This window comes from Suillus subaureus, assembly GCF_016647635.1.
Source record: "Suillus subaureus strain MN1 chromosome Unknown BJ212scaffold_1, whole genome shotgun sequence".
Classification (NCBI taxonomy): Eukaryota; Fungi; Basidiomycota; class Agaricomycetes; order Boletales; family Suillaceae; genus Suillus; species Suillus subaureus.
Window position 1 is genome coordinate 1,411,465 of NW_024538557.1, and position 20,292 is coordinate 1,431,756.

General features: G+C 48.9%; 7 protein-coding genes and 1 non-coding gene across 8 annotated transcripts; 3 read left to right on the forward strand and 5 right to left on the reverse strand.

Moving 5' to 3' along the window:
- Positions 1 to 28: 28 nt before the first annotated feature.
- On the reverse strand, positions 29 to 113 carry BJ212DRAFT_t12. Its single transcript has one exon. It is a non-coding gene; the product is annotated as a tRNA-Ile (tRNA).
- BJ212DRAFT_41707 (ATP-binding cassette transporter) lies at positions 49 to 1,330 on the reverse strand. The gene is made up of 5 exons (XM_041343145.1): positions 1,029 to 1,330; positions 896 to 964; positions 814 to 830; positions 465 to 743; positions 49 to 396 (listed from the first exon to the last, which is right to left on the reverse strand). The coding sequence occupies exons 1-5, from the start codon at positions 1,154 to 1,156 to the stop codon at positions 197 to 199; spliced, it is 693 nt and encodes a 230-aa protein (XP_041200104.1). The 5' UTR covers positions 1,157 to 1,330; the 3' UTR covers positions 49 to 196.
- BJ212DRAFT_1311192 (eukaryotic porin-domain-containing protein) lies at positions 1,214 to 2,804 on the reverse strand. The gene is made up of 5 exons (XM_041334009.1): positions 2,529 to 2,804; positions 2,317 to 2,474; positions 2,166 to 2,261; positions 1,590 to 2,111; positions 1,214 to 1,533 (listed from the first exon to the last, which is right to left on the reverse strand). Exons 1-5 carry the CDS (start codon positions 2,725 to 2,727, stop codon positions 1,450 to 1,452), a joined length of 1,059 nt encoding a protein of 352 aa, XP_041200105.1. The 5' UTR covers positions 2,728 to 2,804; the 3' UTR covers positions 1,214 to 1,449.
- Positions 2,805 to 4,419: 1,615 nt separating this feature from the next.
- Positions 4,420 to 6,489, forward strand: BJ212DRAFT_1311212 (nucleotide-diphospho-sugar transferase). The gene is made up of 12 exons (XM_041334010.1): positions 4,420 to 4,637; positions 4,686 to 4,825; positions 4,879 to 4,888; positions 4,941 to 4,971; positions 5,032 to 5,206; positions 5,259 to 5,279; positions 5,333 to 5,374; positions 5,426 to 5,518; positions 5,569 to 5,669; positions 5,717 to 5,798; positions 5,847 to 6,302; positions 6,395 to 6,489. The coding sequence occupies exons 1-11, from the start codon at positions 4,507 to 4,509 to the stop codon at positions 6,029 to 6,031; spliced, it is 1,011 nt and encodes a 336-aa protein (XP_041200106.1). The 5' UTR covers positions 4,420 to 4,506; the 3' UTR covers positions 6,032 to 6,302; positions 6,395 to 6,489.
- BJ212DRAFT_1493351 (glycosyltransferase family 15 protein) lies at positions 6,445 to 8,380 on the forward strand (the record flags this gene model as incomplete). Its single annotated transcript, XM_041341507.1, has 11 exons — positions 6,445 to 6,489; positions 6,540 to 6,859; positions 6,908 to 7,051; positions 7,163 to 7,193; positions 7,242 to 7,294; positions 7,353 to 7,426; positions 7,471 to 7,536; positions 7,585 to 7,677; positions 7,731 to 7,831; positions 7,880 to 8,048; positions 8,098 to 8,380. 11 exons carry the CDS (start codon positions 6,445 to 6,447, stop codon positions 8,145 to 8,147), a joined length of 1,146 nt encoding a protein of 381 aa, XP_041200107.1. The 3' UTR covers positions 8,148 to 8,380.
- A 673-nt stretch (positions 8,381 to 9,053) lies between these two features.
- BJ212DRAFT_1474430 (kinase-like domain-containing protein) lies at positions 9,054 to 12,934 on the reverse strand (the record flags this gene model as incomplete). The annotated part of the gene is made up of 15 exons (XM_041339087.1): positions 9,054 to 9,083; positions 9,137 to 9,294; positions 9,346 to 9,369; positions 9,427 to 9,606; positions 9,668 to 9,697; positions 9,748 to 9,814; positions 9,873 to 10,023; positions 10,076 to 10,205; positions 10,265 to 10,301; positions 10,353 to 11,558; positions 11,608 to 11,727; positions 11,779 to 11,952; positions 12,007 to 12,567; positions 12,620 to 12,710; positions 12,762 to 12,934. The coding sequence occupies 15 exons, from the start codon at positions 12,932 to 12,934 to the stop codon at positions 9,054 to 9,056; spliced, it is 3,132 nt and encodes a 1,043-aa protein (XP_041200108.1).
- Positions 12,935 to 13,084: 150 nt separating this feature from the next.
- BJ212DRAFT_1474431 (uncharacterized protein) lies at positions 13,085 to 14,283 on the forward strand (the record flags this gene model as incomplete). Its single annotated transcript, XM_041339088.1, has 6 exons — positions 13,085 to 13,299; positions 13,352 to 13,472; positions 13,529 to 13,626; positions 13,677 to 14,002; positions 14,052 to 14,204; positions 14,258 to 14,283. 6 exons carry the CDS (start codon positions 13,085 to 13,087, stop codon positions 14,281 to 14,283), a joined length of 939 nt encoding a protein of 312 aa, XP_041200109.1.
- A 167-nt stretch (positions 14,284 to 14,450) lies between these two features.
- BJ212DRAFT_1474432 (Sec23-binding domain of Sec16-domain-containing protein) lies at positions 14,451 to 19,938 on the reverse strand (the record flags this gene model as incomplete). Its single annotated transcript, XM_041339089.1, has 8 exons — positions 14,451 to 14,807; positions 14,859 to 15,016; positions 15,070 to 16,055; positions 16,109 to 16,381; positions 16,434 to 16,701; positions 16,757 to 17,232; positions 17,283 to 19,497; positions 19,548 to 19,938. The coding sequence occupies 8 exons, from the start codon at positions 19,936 to 19,938 to the stop codon at positions 14,451 to 14,453; spliced, it is 5,124 nt and encodes a 1,707-aa protein (XP_041200110.1).
- Positions 19,939 to 20,292: the final 354 nt, after the last annotated feature.

The following is a 20,292-nucleotide window of genomic DNA, read 5'->3' on the forward strand; positions in this document are numbered from 1 at the left end:
TGGATATCAACAAACGAAATGAAAAAATTAGTCCCACCGAGGATTGAACTCGGGACCCTTGCATGGAATGTAACCTCATAAGTACAACGCTCTGACCACTGAGCTATGGGACTATCGATTAGTGATGGCGTAGTGTGTGTTATTATGCAGAACACTGCATATCCAGATTTTAATAATCCAACTCTTGTTGCAATGTCTACGGTTCAGGCATAAGTGGCTCTTCCACACAACCAGATCGTGAGATCTGAAGGAATCTAGTTCCTACTCTTCTTGCTTGCTCCTCAGAATGGGTAATCCAGACTATCGCCTTCAACCCGGTTTGCGGGGACCTGAGGTTATTCAGAATGAACTCTTCCACAAGCTTAGTCGAGTGATGGTCGAGAGCTGAAGTTGGCTCTAGAGAGAAACAAGTCAGAGCACGTCTCAGTCATAATACAAACAATGCAATAGAAATTGAGTCTGACCGTCAAGTAAAAGGACTTCAGCAGTGTTCAATCCCATTGCAGCAGCCAATGCTATCCTTTGCGCCTCACCACCACTCAAGCTAGTCCAATTCCTGTCCCATAGCTCATCATCGATCCCCCACCCCTTGGAGATGTCCTTAGCGAGGGCGAGATCAGATTCTGAAGTCGATTTACGAGACTGAAAGGATGTGACCGTTGCCATAAAATCGTGTGGCGTGCCTGGCAGCAAAGCAGGCCTTTGAGGCACGTAGAATATCCGCGTTCTAAACGCAGGCACGCCTGGAATTACGGGACATCTTCATGAGCTTCCTGTGCGAGTGTTTCATGACTAGTCAGGAGTCATGCATACCGTGTGCCTTAGCTGTCCTGGCGATGGCGAACATCGCATGTCAGGCATGAGAGAAGTCGGCTTGAAGGTCTAAGAAGCGCACCGTCCTCTGTATAAGATCTCTCCGTCATAAACGTTCAAGTGGGCGATGCACTTTAAAAGTGTAGTTTTCCTGAGCCATGATGCATAAGTTGAGCCTCCAAACGAAATACCACAGGGAGAGAAAGTTGATGTACCCTGCACCACTCTTGCCCTGTAGAACAATAATATCCCTCTCGTTGACATCGAAGTCCAATTGAGAGAAGATGGTATGCTCTTTGTCCTTCCTGCAGGCAACGTTGCGGGCTTCAATCAACTTTGCCATGGTGAGTTTTCACCAAAGTCTTTTGGTATGACTTCAGTTGAGGGTTGTTGGTATACCATTCGGAAGGCGTTCGCCACCTTAATATCACTAAGCAGCACACCACATCTTTGTGCGTGTTCGGATTGGTGCACACTCTATCAGTGCTACGTAATGTACTCTCATTAAACCAGATGTTCTGCGGAGATGGGGATGCTGCCGGACTAGCTGACAACCACACTGGTACTGCAGAAATCCATGAGAAGAGATGTATGCCGTTAATAGGGTCCGAAAGTACGTGTCTAAGTATAATTAATTCAATGTTGAGGGGGCATACCCATCTCTTCCGGGGTCAAAGTAGAGCTCTCGATCATCACACCAACGCCAACCTTGGCAGCGTTCTAAATTTGCGGAATGTCAGTTTGGATAACATCGCAGTGAAGTGGGAGACACTTTCCTTGAAGTGATCGATCTCACCCGCCACCAAGAACGCAAAGGTTGGAGCAAAGCGTTGTTCAAGCAAAGCAGAAACCTTGCCTGTGGAGTCCAACTGTGCTCTGAAGGTCGCCATCCGGAGGTCGTATTTTGCACCGAGAGTGGCAATGGCATCTCTTCGTTGAGGAGAAGCCATAAGCTGAAGATCTGCTGCGACCTCCACTTTCTCGTGGAGCTTCTGCCAGTACGTAGCTTGTAGAATACCCGATGGTTGAACTTGTGCGGTTGCAATCCAATTTTTGTCATTGCTCGTGATCTTGGCTAGATATGACGTTGTGAACTCGGACATATCAGGAGTTGGCCGTTGGTAAAGTGTCTCCACGCCCAACGCAAGGTTTTTTGTCACAGACTGGAAGTAATTTCCAATGTATATGCCAGTGAGGTCTGCAGGCCATGGATTGACAGCTTTCGCGTTCAGGGAGTAATCTTGGCCCTGGTAATCGTGCTCCAGTTGGATCATGCTATGGCCAGCTTGTGATGAAAGCTATGGATGAGGATGTGAGAACGAACACATGTGACAATGGGATAGGAAACAAACCTGCGTCTGTATCTTTGTGATGGAGTTCTCGGCCCACCCTTGATTCATACGTGCGCTCACATTACCCTCATGGTCAACACTGCCTTGGAGGAACATCTGGGGGGAAAGGGTCAAGCAGAGTAACAAAGGCGAGCAAGACAAATTGGCTAACATCGTTGTTGGCGAAGACAGCGCCAAAGTTATACGATGGTGTCGAGACTTGCGACCCGAGAATGAAAGAGTGTGTAACCTGAAATGCCGGGTTCATCGACAAACTCTTCGTGAGATCAGCTCTAGCACCATCGAACATGAAATTCGTCAGGTGAGTCGCTACAAAACGTCAGATATGACTGAGAGATCAGACGACACAAGGAAAACGCGTACACTTGACCTCCTTCTGCAAATTCTCGACCGTACCCGGATTCGGGAGATCCAATGACTTGCGCCATTGTGAAAAGCGACTGAAAGCGCTAGTCAGAGGAGAAAGGGCAGACGTGTACAGTGACTTTGGTGCCTGCGGCACGGACGACGGCGATGGGTCAGTAGAGGCATCTTTTGCAGGGGGAAATGCGGGAGACGCCATAGAGCAAAACAACACGTCTGCAAACCGAAGTGACGAAAGCTTCAAAAAAATCAAGTGGAACAAACACTAACAAATTCGGCCTTAGCATTTTGCAGACACGTCCAATTGTAATTTGCTTATAATCATTCTATTACTCTTCGACGCTTCTTCAAGTTCTCACACATGAACGAGCTGCAAGGACGGTGCATTGTACGATGTCAATGAAGCGTTCAATGATAAGTTGAGGGCCGCTAAATACTAATTTGAATTTCAAAAGTTTACCCAGGCGGTAGCAGTTCAGTTCCGCGTCTCAGAGTATTGGAGCCACACTTCATACGGATGCAGCTAGTTCAGTCTCGTTATGATGCTACTCCTACCTTGAAAATTAGGCTAAGACCAGGTCCATCCATCATGATATCGCGGCGCGAACTGCCACTTGTTCTCAAGAGTAAGACAGATCACCCTAGTCTAGTACTGCTAGGCATATAGGCTTTTTTGCGGCATCATCAGCAGTTAGTTGTGATGCACAACGTATGCTCGTGCCATCTTCGAAGCTACGACAGGTGCGCCCGGTTGTGATTTTCAAGTTATAGTTCACGAACTTCTGAACGAGAGTTTTATCGCGGCTTCTATGTTTTCACGCGACGGGAAGGCCTGTCCTGGCCGCCTGCGTCCGAGAAGACTGTAAAGCAACAATTCTCCGAGTTCAGCCCAGGAAGTGCACTATTGGACTATACCATGTGAGTTATGATCACGCTTTTCATCCAGCTGATCTCTATGTTCCTCGGGTTGAGCGCTGAGCTTGAAGGCTGTTTCTCTTTTTGGCCAAAGGTGTTAGTTGTCACGCGTTAATATTTTACCGTGACATCTCCCAGCAAGGGACGCCAGCATGCTTGCGCTGACCGGCCTGTCCAGTATGTCATGTCATGAGTTAGCGTGTCCCCGCGCAGATACCGTTATCCGATCTTTATATAGCCTGTTAGGGCGGTGAGGTTGGCTCAGACAATGCAATGCAAAATCCCTAGATGCAGCACAGCGAGACACTAGTCCTAATTCTGAGTAAGTATTTCAGAAGTCTGTACTTTGTCGCGGCGCCACACCATCGACTAACGTCGAACTTGACTTGTGTGTCCTGACAGAAGCGCTTAAGGCAGTACCGTGGAAACACTGGCAGGTGACCGGATACCAGCTCTAGTTTCACACCCGTTGCCGTATCACCAGGTATCACCAGGTATCGCCGCTGCTGCGTCATTGCTGCGCAACTCCATTAATGGGAAGCGTGGCTGCGTGATAGTACATCTTTTGGCACAAAAGTGCATCGTTAGTATTTATTCTTTTCCCTTCTGTTCCCAGCTTCATATTAATATAATACATAAGTGCTTGTTATCTCAACAGTTTTTCCTCCCTAAGCTGACGATACTCGCTCGCTGACTAGCATCAGGGCGAAGTATGGCTCTCCCGTTAACTGCAGCACATCGTAGATCTATCGTCATTGCGTTCGCAACTGTGGTATGTCAAAGACATCTCGTTCTGCCACCTTATACTCAGCTTCACACATAGCTGATTGTGTGCTATTTTATGACTATTGGTCGCGAAGACGACTACGCATTTTCCAAAACTCTGTCCGCACAATGGTCGATACGGGAGGACCCTGTGGTGGTTCCGGATGTCAAACCGACAAACGAGACACCATCCGAGTTGTCTTCTTCATCGAAGAGCAAGCCGTCACCCTCCCTTGGACATGTAATTTCACAAATCCCTCCCCCTCCCCACCCCCACAGAGCCAATGCTACATTGGTAATGCTGGCTCGTAATACCGATCTCAATGGCGTGATATCAAGTGTAGAACAGCTAGAGGCGAGGTTTAATCGCAAGTTCAATTACCCCTGGGTCTTTTTGAACGACGTGCCCTTCACCACCGACTTCAAAAGGTATACCGTGTTACTATCTTGCGCAGTTGGTTTCTCATGCTTTGTTAGGCGTGTCAGCGTGTTAACCGACGCAGATGTATCTTTTGGTGTGATCCCTCGTGAGAACTGGGTCCAGCCGGACTGGATAGATGAAGGACGAGCTCAGGAGGGACGCAATAAGTTAGTGCGACAAGGTGTAATTTATGGCGGCAAGTTTATCATTCGTCATGCCTTCTTTGCTATCTTACCATTGAAATCATAGGCAGCGTTTCGTACGTATGTCCTTGTAACTCATTCAGGTACTCTCTCATCCTCAGTCATTAGTTACCGCAATATGTGCCGCTTTAACTCAGGGGTGAGCGCCCCGCTTCGCTAGTTTAGAAAGTATTTTCGTTGGCTGACCTTCTTTCTACAGTTCTTTTTCCGCCATGAGCTCTTAACGCCATATAAGTGGTACTGGAGAGTAGAGTCGGTTGTTCACTATATAGATGAATTGGGTTCTGACCTATTCTGTAGGCCTGACGTTAGATACTACTGTGACCTGGATTATGACCCCTTTCTATTCATGGAAGAACATGACAAAGTTTATGGTGAGTTATTCTCATTATAGCTGGTTGAGCTGCTAAATTTACGCAAGGGCAGGCTTCACGATATCCATGCCAGGTAAATTCCCATCTCCGCTGCATTAATTAACACATGAATCACGCTCTCAACAGAATGGGAACCAACTATACCCTCGCTGTGGTCCACAGTGAAAGGTAAGTACCAAAAATCATGTACGGTGACTTGAGAGTGAACTTATTTGGCAGACTTCATCACGGAGCATCCTCAATATGTGTCACCAGACAACTCAATGGACTTTCTATCTGACAATGCGGGCGATTCCTACAACATGTGTCACTGTAAGAGTCGTTCGATTCATGTTTAAAAATGGTCATTGACGCCCGCTCAGTTTGGTCGAACTTCGAGATTGCAGATATGGATTTCTGGAGGAGCGAAGCCTACACGAAATTTTTCGAGTACCTTGAGAACACAGGAGGGTTCTACTATGAGGTAAGCTTTATCTGTCTTTCTTTTCGCATTCGCTGACTGCCATACAGAGATGGGGAGACGCACCTGTTCATAGCATCGCCGCAGCCTTATTCACGCGCAGGGATCAAATACATTTCTTTAAGGATATAGGCAAGCTTTGTTCATGTTGTTTGGTGTTCATAACTGATCCTTTCGCAGGTTATAAACACGCTGAATTCGCTCATTGTCCGCAAGGTAGACTGTGGCGGGAAGGACATTGTTCGTGTGATCCAAATGATAACTTTGGTGCGATAATACTCCGTAATTCTCCTTGTGAGACTAACGACGGCACAGATTTTGCGCAAAATTCGTGCCTCAGGCACTTTATGCGGTTGACCGATTAGATGATTGAAAGTAGACGTTACAACTTCATACGTGTATTTCTACCATAGGCTGCTGTAGACTACTACAGGATAAACTAATCTAAGTTGCTTGACCCTAGCAATGCATATTTTTATGATCATGACCACATATATTGACCAGGCACGGTCAACAGGGACGATATGGTAACGATATGTCTGTTGATATTTTTCCTGGACCGAATGTACATCCAGAGAACGAACCACGTGGAGCTTTAGAACCGGCCCACGCCGCAAAGCGCAGTTCATTATAGGCGTGAGTTGGCTTGGCGCGGCTGACAATCCTTCCAGTGCGACTAACAGCGGTCTTACATCCTCTTCATTCATTCTCTTGCATTTACCATCCAGTAACTTCTTTGTGTTAATAAGGTTCCAAAGGGACTAGCGACTCTGTAAAGATGATGACGCCCATGCGTTATATCTTGCTTTTCTTGGGTACTATTGTGCGTGTTCATGCCAACTTGAAAATTTGGCTGGCTTGACGATGAAACAGATTTCAATTCACTACATTCTGAGCTTCACGCATGAAGAATACGGAAAAGCAACATCCATCTCAAATATAGCAGAGCAATGGACCGGTTCGAAGTCAGACCCTCCCTACAAAACACCCGTGCCGGATGGGTACTACAAGCCTGATGCACCCATGGACTTGCAAGACCGCAAAGCGAACGCCTCATTCGTCATGCTTGTACGGAACTCTGACCTTATAGGAATCATGAGCAGTATGAAGCAAATCGAGGATAGGTTCAACAGGAAGTTCCAGTATCCTTATGTCTTCCTCAACGATGAGCCCTTTACGCAGAGCTTCAAGGAGTGCGCTTTTTACGCTTGAATTCTTGAAGCTGCTGACAGGCCATGAAGTCACATACTGGCCCTGACCAATACCAAAGTCGAATTCGGTGTCATCCCGCCCGACCATTGGCACCAACCATCGTGGGTTGATGAAGACCGAGCAAGCAAATCTCGTGATGACATGGTTAGGGATAATGTGATTTACGGAGGTACGTCATCTTACAGTTTCAAGCCTAACGGCGTGCATGTAGTCTGACGACTTCCCAGGTAGCGTTCCGTGCGTATGCTAAGCCATCATCGGTGCTTCTGGCTGACTGCTCCTAGATACCGGAATATGTGTCGTTTTAACTCTGGTGTACGTGGTTCTAGTGCGTTTTGACGAGGTCGTCTAACCAGTTCTTAGTTCTTCTACCGACATGAACTCTTACAACAGTACCGATACTATTGGAGAGTCGAGTGAGTAGATCCGAAGGAGATGCGATGTAGTTCGGCTTATTTTATCTTCCCCAATCAGGCCAGACATCAAGCTTTTCTGCGACGTGGACTATGATCCCTTTCTCGTGATGCAAGACCAAAATAAGGTGTATGGTAAATCAATGATGCCTTCAATTATACACTGTCTCAAACATCAGCAGGCTTCACCATATCACTATACGAATACCAAGCTACTATCCCAACACTATGGAATGCTGTAAAATGTAAGTGTATTTGGCATTCACTATGATGTCAATCTTACCTTCCTATAGCTTTTATTAATGCTAATCCTGACCTCGTGGCTCCCGGCAACGCCATGGGATTTCTCTCTGACGACGCAGGAGAGTCCTACAATCTGTGTCACTGTAGGTTACTGCGCATCACACGTCTTCCCGTGCTAATAAAATTACGTGGCCAGTCTGGAGCAACTTTGAGATCGCGGATCTTGACTTCTGGCGAGGCGAGGCATATTCCAAATTCTTCGAATACCTTGATGAGCAGGGTGGATTCTATTACGAGGTGAGTCTTTTGTCTTTACATTTTGGGACGTAGTTTTATTTGGAATAGCGTTGGGGAGATGCACCAGTCCATAGCATCGGAGCCGCCCTGTTCGCGAAGAAGGAGCAAATTCACTTCTTCAATGACATCGGGTATCGACATGAGCCCTTCCAGCACTGTCCACAGGGAGATTTGCACGCAAAAGGAAAATGTTGGTGCGACCCTAATCAAAATTTCGGTAAGTATCTTTGCAAATGTTGGACCACTACTGAAGCTCATTTCTTCAGACTATGAGTGGTATTCATGCCTGAACCGATACGATAAGATATTCTCGTAGACCGAGACATCAGTGCCGTCATAGCGTATGTTCTTAGCAGTGGACGACGTGTTCCTACGACACTATAGATACCGCACTTCACGATCTGTATACTCAGGCATATTTACGATGGGCCGTATTGCACCTAGTCAAAGTTGCGGTGTTCGACTGAGGCTACAGAATGTATTGCGAGTAATATCGGTACTGCAAGATATGAACTTGGAATGCACAACTGCCCCGGTCGCTAGTCACGGAATCGTGAAGACGCATTTAGTTTGAGTCAAGGTGGGTTTTGAAGAAAATAGGTCGATCCATACATACATGACAGCAGCACGATATGCATCATGGAATTTGGAGTGACTCGTCTCATAGGGAGCTTATGTCGCCGGGGAAGAGCAAGATCGTGACTAATTGATTACTTAATATATAAGTTAAGGCTGAGCAGTGGATTCAAAGTGGGTAAATAAACATAAACAACACGTTCACGTATCTGTCATTAATATACCCTCACGAATCTCCATGTCAGCCGAAGCTAACGTCAGTCATTCAATAGATCGGAGGCGCGGGGAGGTTCTTGCAGACGGCGAGCAGTTTCCATTTTCTTGCTGATATATATATTTTTAACGTCATCAGCGCTGCGCACTGAGCTTCAGGGGCCTCGAGATGTGACGTTGTGGGCAGAATTTGAATTTCAAGCTGTGAGGGATCACTTCTTCACATTGCATGGCCACGAGCTTCTTCGAAGTTCTACTAAACAAGCCTCAGCTCTGTTCGAACCGGTCGTGCTCGGAAAACACAAAAAGCGTACTGTGAATGGTAGATTACCCCATGATAGCGTGTGTACCCAGCAGTGGGCGGTATGCTCCTATATACAACACTATAGATACCTCTGCAATCTGTATACCTCAGGTGGGAGTTTGACTAAGGCTACAGAATGGATTGCGAATAATATTGATACTACAAGTAGAGATCAGCTTGGAATGCAGAATCGCCTTGGTCTCTCTACTCACGGAATCGTAAAGACGTGTCCAGTTGGAGCCCAAGGAGGTATCGATGAGACGGTCGATATATTCACCCACAAGGGAATGAGTCAAGGCGGGTTGAAAGCGATCACGCAACTGAGCCGCAGTATATTCGCCGAACGCAGCGAAACACGGCAGCTTGGAGTCTAACACAGGTCATTGAGACCAACCGATTCCACCGACTGCGGATCTCTCACCTTTTTGCATCAGTTCTACTAGAGCTGCGGATGATAGATATCAGTGGCATGCACGGGACTGATCAAACATAAGGCACTGACTTATGATTCGATCGCAGTGCTTTCTCGCTGCCTCGAACCCCTCACGAAACAGACGCTTAAATTCCAAAAAAGACTCCCCATCCACACCCCCCAACACTTCGACATATTCCGGTGGCAGCTTGAATGGCGCAGCCTCAAAACCTATGTTACCCGGAGAATTGGACAACATGAACCCAAAGTCTATGTGAATGAGGTGCCCCTCTCGGTCCAGCAATATGTTCCCATTATGCCGATCCTTTACTTTGCAACAGGTACGTTACGATGGAATAACCTACAAAATGGGTTGAATATGGGAATTGAGGTGCTGAGAACAGAACAAACCTGCGAGTGACTTCGCAAAGTTGCGTTGCGCTCGGACGAACTTGGCCGTAGATGGATCACCATAAGTCTTGACACGTATTTCAGCACGTCACCGCTTGCGCAAAACGATGAAACGAGGAACCAACCGACTTGAAGTGATCTAGGAGAGTGACATATCCAAAACGGCCCTCCGCCAACCGTCTTGCGTATTCGGACTTCTTGATGGAGTGTATTGACACGGCGTCTGTTATGGTCTCCACCAAGCCCGATGATGCGCCAGTGATTAAAATTTGGAAGCTGAAGAAAGTTGAGTTTATGCCACTAACGTAACTTGGTGAAGCGAACTCACTAGCGGACCCAGCATTGACAGCCCTCTTCTTGCCAAATTTGCTCAAACTGCTGTATAAGCTGAACGGCGACCTGTTCTTGGCGAAGGTCGCCGCCAGTTTTAACGATCACAGAAACACAATCCCAGTTCGCTGGCGATGATGAGTTCAACGACCGAATGCAAATTTTCATAGTAAGGCTATAACTTTACCTAGATGACCATAAGGTGATCCGTGCTGTATTCGACTCTGAAAAGGCTGAAATTGCAGTCATACAATAGCAAAATTGGTCAAACTAACCTTCTTCGTCGCCCAAGATTCGCTGAATATTAAGGCGGAAGGATCGGCCTTGTTTAGCTCACGCTTGATAATGGTTTCGTCTTCAGCAGTCTTCAAGTTATCGCCCACATCACCAATGCGCATTATCCCTTCTCCTTCCCTGTGTTCTCGCATGCGTTCCATTCGCTCTTCTTCAAGCGCAATCATCTCCTTCATGATACGGTCCCTGATGGCGGCTGCCTCTGCATGCTGCACACGCATCCGGGTGGTCGCTGGTGAATCGCCAGCCCTTCCAGCGAGCGAGGGATGTAGTGGCCCGCTGTTTACCTGGTGATGTGGACCGCCTAACCAGCCAGAACCAGGGAGCCAACTCAGAGGGCCAGACGGGGAACCTGAACTATCAAGCGTCGCAGTTGAATCGGAAGAAGGCAATGTGGTTACTGTCTCGCGAACAAGGTTTGCATTGAGCTGCGAAAGCATGACAGCTGCCGTACGCATGCGTTCGGAGTAATCGTCGAGCGAGAGTATACGACTATCGCTATTACTATTGGGTGGTGGATCGGGTAGTTGGGTAGCTGAAGATGGTGTCGAAAACCGGCCACCAGTGGATGGAAAGGCGGGTGAAGAAGACACCGACAATATCCCTTCTGGGTTGGGTGAAGACAATGAGGAAGTTCGAGACCACGCGGCCATATCCAGCTCCTTGTTCTTTAGCACAGGTGGAAGCACAATGGACTCGGTGAGGTCTATTGGCCCGCGGAGAGACTCGCCGATCCCGTACAGTTGCTCGACGAGGTCCATCTCCTCATCTTCACCGATGAGAGAACTTGTACTGCTGGTAGCGGAAGCTATAGGGACCAACGAAGCTCCTGCCTCCTCAGCGGACTCCTTTCCCAAGGCATTTTCCGAGCCCACAACAGGATCCCCAAGGGGCTTGTGTTTGAAGGAAAGAGGTGACCTGGTGAAAGCAATAAGTTCTCTCGAAGCACCTTTGCGTTCGTTCTCCTTTGTTACTATACGCTTCAGCGTCTCCTTATTGCTTCTCTTTGTTGGATCGAAGTCGAGGTCGTCGTGCAGTATCTCGATGATGAGCAAATAAGGTGCTCGCTCTGCAGAATTGAGCACAACACTTTCACCAGGGGGAATTCGAACGATCTTGTGGTGCGGTTGAGAGGCATTCCGAGACGCAGGATTATCGGATGAAGAGCACCACATAGGCATGCACACCTGAGATCCTACATCATGAACTGGGTAGGAACAGAGAGGAAGATATTACCTCTGCGGGAAGCTTGTGGTTAAGAGCAGTTAATTCGGCTCTAAGGGCGCTTACTCGCGCAGGTTTTGGCACGACAAGTAGGCGATTAGAGATATATTCGAGCGTTATTAGGAATTGGACCTGTTATGCTTATGTAAAACCAAAGTCATAATGATAGCGGAAACTGCTTACTTCTGAATGATAATAGTGACTTCGAAGGAGATGTGCTTGTGAATCCAAATCATACCGTTGAAGGAGGTTATCGCCGAAGTTCAGTGTACTCTGCCGAAAAGGATGCTGGGTAGTTGGTATCGAGGGAGAGGATTGGTATGGGCTGGTAACGCGTGCTTGTTGTGAGGGATCAAGCTGATCGAGTGGATCGTCAGATAATGTTGACCGATGCATGTTTTGCAAATGAACCAGAGCGGGACTTGTCTGTGCGGCAATAATCGTCCGACGACGTTTGAGAATCGTTCGCTTCTTTGAGACTGCAGGACCATGGGGGGCACAAATATCATTAGAAGAGCGTTCATGAGAACTAGCCGTACGGTCATCTTCATTTTTTCCATCTGAACCATTGTCGTCATCATCCCCAGAGTCATTACGAGTGGTTTTCCCTGATCCCGAAGCAACGTCATTGTCATTGGTCTGGACGCTTTTCAGGTCTGACCCGTCCTCGTCAGCACGGCCCTGCTGTAATGCAACCTCACCCATGATCTCAGTAAGCTCAGGCATGGCAGGAGTTCCAGCTAACATCAGACCGAGTCCAATGAGTGCTGGTTCGACATGGGTTTTAACCTTCCGACGTGAGAAGCGCTGGAACGGCAGGTCCAAGCCAGAGTACGGACTAGAGACTAGAGTTGGAAGATCACCGAAGATGATTTCATGACATCTTTGCAACGTCCGTTGGCATACCTGAAAAGATGGAGAACTACGTGATGAGGAGAGATCTTGCAAAGAAGCTTGCATAAGCCAGAGGGTCTCCACAGGAATCAGCTGTAAGCTTAAAGCTACGGGGCTGTTGCCTACGTACAATCATGGCTATATGAGTGGACCGTTGTAAGATGTCTACTACAAAGCATTCCAGTGCCCGTGATTTAGAAGGCCGTGTGACGAGCAAATGACTAGCGAGACTATTAGTATGGTTCTCCGACACGATGAACACTGGTAAATACCATATGAAACCCCATACTTCGCGTAATTCTTGCGTGTCGAGCTCTTTCAACCTTCGGGTGAGGTAGTATGTGATGCCTATGTTGTCGGCATACAACATCAGATATTGTAGAGCCACATGAACAGAGAAGAAAGACGGTGATAAAAACAGTCGTAGGAGGAGGGCATGGGACATGTCTAACAGGGCTGGTCGCCGTCTAGGACGGTGAACACAGAGACTGATTCAAAGCTGTTCAGTGGCAGTTCCCACGGCTGCTACTTATTCCTTGTTACACGTTGACAACTTTGGTCCAACCCTGACTCTTAACAGCGATTCACTTTCATTATGCTCTGGCCCCTGCTCGTTCTTTCACTCTTGCCCTTATCATTAGCGGCCGAAAAATCAGCGCACGAGCAGCTGGTTGACCTCGCAGCAGCCGGAAATGGCCTCATACAGCTCAACGAACAGACTTATGATTTACTTGCCTCCCCAAGGCGCAACTGGTCGGCTGCCGTGCACTTTACTGCACTCAATCCCCAGCGGCGCTGTGCTCCTTGCAAGTCAGTGACAAGATTCTAAACACGCATCGGAAGCTAATTGCGATCTTTACAGAGAGTTCGAACCATCGTTCACTGCCGTAGCCAAAGCATGGGCGAACGCTCCGAAAGAACATCGGGACAAGCACTTCTTCGCTACTCTTGACTTCGATGATGGGCACGCTGTCTTCCAAAAGGTGATTGCCCCACCATATCCTACGAAGCTACGCGCGAGAATTAACGCACCCATTAGCTTGGCATGGCTTCCGCGCCAGGTGTTCACGTGTATCCCCCGACCGAAGGACCAGACGCGTCTGCAAAAAAGGCCCCCTTCAAATACGATTTCCAAAAGTAGGATTTTCACTAAACCCTTAATTTACAACCCTCAGTAGACTCTACAGTGGTTTCGAAGCTGGACCCCTCGCTGAGCAACTCTCTGTTCACACCCCAATCCCTATCCCATACAAGGCTCCCTTTGACTGGGCGCGCGCGGGCAGCATCGTTTCACTCATTCCAATCATTAGCCTTATCTTCCGCTTTATCAAACCAGTACTACAAAACCGCTGGGTCTGGGCCACTGGCACAATCGCTACCTCTCTAATCATGACCTCTGGCTACATGTTCACTCGCATCAGAGGTGCACCCTATACTGGCCCTAACGGCGCTTGGATCGCTCAAGGCTACCAAAATCAGTATGGACAAGAAGTTCAAGTCATCGCCATGGTTTGTACGTCGTCTCGCACCTTGCACATCAGGCTGGTACTAATTACTCGTAGATGGAATCTTGGCTGGATCCTTCTTGATGTTGATTGTCGTCACACCGCGCCAATTGTCGGCCACCCGTCAAAGAACCCAGGCATACCTCTGGACTGCAGTAAACTTCCTCATGTTCAGCATTTTAGTATCGCTGTTCCGCATCAAAAACCCAGGTTGGTCTATGTCACCGGCAAGCATCCACCCACAGCGCTAACATTTCTGTTAGGCTATCCATTCAAGCTCATTCTATAGAATTTTGTAGTTCATTTTGCAATGGCAGTCACACATGCACTTGAATTATAAAAAGCAAATAAAAATGTACATGCATGAGGAGAAATGAGGCGACGAACAATAAAAGCCACAAGATATCCAGAATAAATTGATGTAATGATTTCTATGATAAGATCCGTATGAGTGATCTACGAAGCATTCTCTTGCTGTTGGAAAACATCAACATAGCGGTTTCGTACATTGCGTTTGGTGGCTTGCGAGCGTGGGCGACTAGGTGGTGGAAGAGGTGTCGTGGGAGTCGATGGCGCTGGTGTATTGGGGAGAGATGTTGCTTCAGCGGGAGCAAGATTCGAACGCACCCGCATGGGTGGCTTAGCAGTAGGAGATGTGCTCAAATCAATAGCCGAAGCAGATCGGGCTGGCTGAGGTGCTGAACTTGCACCGTTGGCATGAGGAAGTGGAGCACTTGCTCGCGCTGGTGAGGCTGTCTGTGCTCTTGAAGGAGGTGGGGGTGGTGCAGCTGGCTGTGTGGTTTCAGCACCAGCCTGACAAGTGTTTGAGTGACATTATACATCTTAATAGCACTGGTCACATACCTTCTTGTTTACCCAACGCTTGAGGTCTTTGTCGTAATAGAAAGCCGACTCTTGCCCAAGACTGGCCTTGATAGGACCAGGGGCTGTTTCAGAACGCCTCCAGAACCGACCCAGCCAAGAGCTTGGTGCCGCTGAAGCCGTCGCTGGCGGATTGTTGGCTGGCAACAACAGTTATTAACAATGTTGTGACGAAGAGGTAACCACAACTGACCTTTCGTTTCCTCCGTTTTCTTGATGTCCTCTGCAGGCGTGGCAAGTTTTTCACTGCTTCCAGATTCAGTTGCTTCCTGACGACGTTCACGTCTGTTGGCGTTGTTGCCAAAGCCCAAATCCTCGTCATCGTCCCCATCCTCTAAGCTTGGTTGCGGCTGGCGATTCGACATGGATGTGCTGGGAGCCGCAGCCAACCCGGGGTCGTCCATCAAGGAGATGAAACCATCAGACGAAGCCCGGAAATGATCGACTGAGTGAAAAGTGGCCGTGGTCGGTGTGGGGCCAGAGTCCGAATTGTTGAGGGCAGACCACCATCCTGCCTCCTGCTGTTGTTGCTCGGGGCCCTCCTCGGCAGTCATCTCCAACGAGGGTTTTCGTGACAACGGTTCTCCATAGGCAGGGGCATAGCCATTTGTCATCGGATGCCCATTCATACCTGAGCCATGTGCGGAGTAAGGGTATGCTGATCGTGGTGGGTGCAAAGGCGCAGTCAAGGGAGGAGCTGGCGACGACGACTTCCGTGTGTAATAGTCCATGGCAGATGAGGCACGATCAATAGGCACATGAGAATGAGAAGTGGAAACTGCCATTGCGGAACCGGGTCTGCGGGGAGGCGGTACACCTGACATCGAATACTGGTTCATCACCCCCGGGGGAGGCGACGGACTGGCAGAGGTTGTCGCTGATGAAATCTCGCTAAAGTGAGAGAAAGGTCCTAGAGATGACACCTGACTCTTAGACGGTACTGGCGGAGGCGGGGGTTCGTCCCCTTCTCCAGCGATGAACTTTGTCAAGCGTCCCTCAAGCCAACTACCGATACTGTCAAGACTAGGTTTGTTCACCTTCCCACCTATCCAAGATCCGCTCTTTGCCATTTGTGGAGTACCGATCAAGCGATCCGTTAAGCCTTTCAACTGCTCGATAAGGACGGAATTGAGATAGTGTGATGGATGTGTCATTGCAGCGGTAATTGCCTCGCAATATCTGTAGTTCATTGATCAAGAAGATGCAGAATCGCGCTAGAAGATCCGACCCACCTACTAGCTGCCTGTATCTCGCCGATCTCTGCGAGGTACGAGGCCCTGATAAGCTTGTATGCCTGTAAATGCGGCAGACCGTGGAATGGTTCTTGTCCCTTCGTGACGCTCTTCAGCGAGAAGGCGAACTCGGCGATTTCGGACAGAATGATGGGGTCAGTGTCTTTATAGAATGAGAGCCACGCGTGTGGATTCCTCGAGCCAATAAGGACAATTCGACCCGATGGACTCCCAATGCCCCCTATTGGGGAAGTCTGAGGAGAGAGCAAGTAACTGACAAATGATCTTAGCGCAGGAAAGACAGGTGCAAGAATTATACAATTACCATACATGCGCAGCTTCGATCTGTTGATGCGATACAAGGTAGTCACCCAGTGCTGTCAGGGTTGCCGACCACTCAGGAGACAGAGGACTGGAGATCATTGATGCCACAAGCTCTGGCCACTTCAACAAAGCATTGGCAGGGATCTGTGCTGCCATCGCTGGTGAAGGAAAACTAGGCGACATTGGCGTGGTGTGCACAACAGCCGGTGTAGGGACTTGCAATGTAGCCGTCGTTCTCGCGAGTAGATTGGTGGGAATCAGTTCCTGGACTGTTTATCAAGTAGTTTCATATCAGAAGATTCAGCTCGGAAAATGATCACTAACCAGCAGTTGGTCCCTGACCAGAGAATAGACTGTAGACTACACGAAGCCATTCCCTTCCGTTACTGGGAGGAGGAACTGGTTCTTTTCCTCGTCCAACAAAGACCGTCCGCTGTGCATCATGAACGCCTAACTCTCCCTTGAGGAATTCATTGACAACATCCTTCCAAGCCTCCTTGTCGATGCTGCTTGCGATGACCATCGCGTGTGCCCACAGTTTCTCATCCAGCGCATAGTGATAAGCTTGTCTCCTTTCACCTCTCACAAGGAATTCCTGTATCTTGTCTAATGCGGATGGAAGGACCACAGAAACTGAGATGGGTGTCTCACTCGTGCCAGGGTGACCACCGTTGGAGCCAGGAATCGTACCAAGGGTATTGGGCATACAAGAAGCAAAACCCGGCGTCGAGATCTCACCACCCTCAGATGCGGCAATGCGAGGAAGCAGTGCCGTTCTTACAGCTGAGTCAATGTGAGTACTGAAATGAAATATTAGTTAAGGTTGCCTATCCATGGTTTGGTGACAGACCTTCCCGACAGTGCACCATCATTCTCAACCATGATCTTGAGCAGCTTGACCAGAACCAACTTTCCCTCAGTACGCTGTTTCTCGGTTCCGTCTGACATATACGTTGTCCCACGTGAAATTTCTCCAATCCGATCCTCCAGATACTTGACGACGCGTGCCTTCTTCGTTTTCACCTGAGATGACGCCCCAGTGCGCACGATACTGACAGGTGTACCAGGGTCAGAAAACAAAGGACCAGGATAAGTAGCGGCAGAAGGTTCAAGCGCAAATTCGGGGAGAAGTTTGTGCAACACGCGTACACGCACATCTGTCGAATGACGAGACGACAACGCAACGTCATATCCAGTGATAAGGTCAGGGGAGCTGTGGAAACACGTAATCATCTTGCCACCAAAACCAAAACTGATCACTGGAGCTCGCGTAGATGTCCGACCCAAAGGATCGTTTGAGCCTAAGAGAGAAGGGGAGGGTGCATATGGAGGGCGAACCGCAGGTGAAATGAGAAGCTCCTGACTATACGCAGACACTGCGCCGTACGAGCTTGGTTCACCAGGACGAGGCTTAGAAACAAACCCGTTAACTTCGCGCTGAGAGGGGATTCCCATAGACATGGAGGCCGTGGAATGCAAGGATCCATTAGAACCCGAACGATCACGATTTTCGGACTGAACCAGAGCCACAACATTCTTGGTAAGCGCATATGGATCAGGGGCCGGAGAGGTCTGACGCGAATGATGGAAGACGGGGGATGAAGTCCTCTCATACGTGGCATGCAATCTGGGCTCGTAACTGCTCACTGCAGTTGGAGCTGTCGAGCTGTAGGCACTCTTGACAGATCCTGCATGGCTTGCGAACGAGCGAACCGAACTAGGAGATGTCGCTCTGTTGGGCGCGGTATATTGTGATGGCTCATATGCAGAAGCCGGATGGGGAGGACCAGGATACATATCCTGTTCACCGGAATTGAAAGCGTTGCGTAAAGGAGAGGAAACCCTCTTTACCGGACTACGCAGGGATGATACATTTGAACCGTTAGATCCATCTCTGGAATGAGAAGGGGATCGTCGTAGCATTGAGCCTCGTATTATCATCGTGTCTTGGTGTTGATGCACCTTGCCTCTAGGTGAGGAAGAAGGTGGGCTGCTATGCGGCTTCGTGGAACCATCCAAACCTCCGTGCTCTGCAGGAAGTGGAGGCGTATAAGGATCTTGAACGGCATGGAGAGAAGATGATGTCGTCTCAATAGCCTCAGTCTGCAGACTTTCCGGGTCGTCCCAGGGCATATCATCAGATGTGTAAGCACGACTCTCTAAGTGCAGGTCATGACTTGGCAGCGGATATGTCTCAGTGGAAGGGGATGCAACTGGCATACACTCCGTAAATGAGCTGGATGAACCTTGTTTAGGAGTAGGTGCTTCATCAAGTAATTCCTGTGTATAAGAGTTTTGTGGAAGTGTCGGGGAATTCCTGTGTGGAGGAGGGGCAACCAATGGGGATGTGTGAGCGTCCGTGTGTGATATCCCACGTTGCGCGTAATGATCAGCAGACGGTTGAGGGAGCTGTTGTGAAAACTCGGGTGGCGAGGTAACACCCAAGGCGCCTGTAAGCTGACGTGTCACTTGCGCTCGCGGAGGTGCATGGGAAATTGGAGGTTGTGTCACGTTACCGGAGAGGCTGCCGTACCGAGTACTGTCAGAGGGGGGAGGGAGAGCAGCGGGTACAGCGGGTACAGGGGGGACTGGCGAGGGCTGGCCATACGATGGATACTGTCCCAAGGCCGGTGCGCGTGCGCTCACAGCACGCTTTGACACCTTCGGAGGAGGAAGAGGGGGGTCATACGCATTCGACTTCTGTGGACGATAAGATGCAGCCGACATCGCGGGAGGAACCTGTGCAGGAGGGGGAGGGATGCTAGGAGAAGCTGGTTTAGGAGGTGCAGCGTACGCAGACGACGAATAAGGTTGAGAAACCGAACGTGTCATAGGGTTATAGGGCTCGTATGCTGTTTGAGAGTCGGCGGGTGCAGCAGGTGGTTGCGATGCGCGAGTTGGTGCGGTATTAGCGGTGAGCTTGTAATGATCGTAGCTGCCATGTACCGGCGCATATGGTTGGCTCAGATATTGACTCCCGCCGTATTGTGAGGAATTGGCAGTTGATTCTGGTGTGTACTGGTGATAAGCACTCGCTGCACCGCTGGCACTATGACTTCCTTGTACTGTAACAAATTAACACTGCAGACGCAATAAATTTACACAGCCGACACACCTGGTTGTTGGACATATGAGGCCTGCGGTTGAGTTGTGGAGTAACCAGACGGAGAGGACCGCTCTTGAGACTGTTCGTAACCGGTAGCAGAGTATTGCGAGTTGTCAGGAACCTGGTCTACGGGAACACTGACATCGTGGTCCACAGCAACTGACCAAGGATCTTGTTCAAAAGGCTGAACGCCCTGGGGAATTTCTTCAGCGAACAAGCTGGAAGCGTCCTGGCCCATGTCAGATGAATAAGAAGCAGAATCATGCTGTCCATGCTCATGTACCGTCAACCCGGCAGGTGGTGTCGTGTCAGTCTCCTCATTGCCAATAACCGCAAACGGATCCGGCCCAGAATCGCCATCTGAACCAAATAGCGAAGCTGCAGCTTCCACAGTACTCATGTTTGCAACGTTTCTGTCCTGCAGGCCAGTAGAGCTCGTGGTCTTGAGAAAGGCAGGGTACTGACTGAAAGCTTTTGCGCTTGGCGACGTGACGGTAGTGCCTACTTTAGCACGACTAATAATACTCCTGTTTGTCACCGTTTACTTTCAACCTATCCGCGGGATCATTAGTTCATCCGAGTAACAAGACAAAATCCATGATGATTATAACTGGTGTGCTCAGGTATCTATACGATCGATATGTACCACGGCTGGGAAAAAATGACGACAAAGATGATAGCGACATGAAAGTTTGAATATCGACAGCGAAGAAGCAGTGAATGCAAATATCATACTGAATGAATGTAAAGAGTG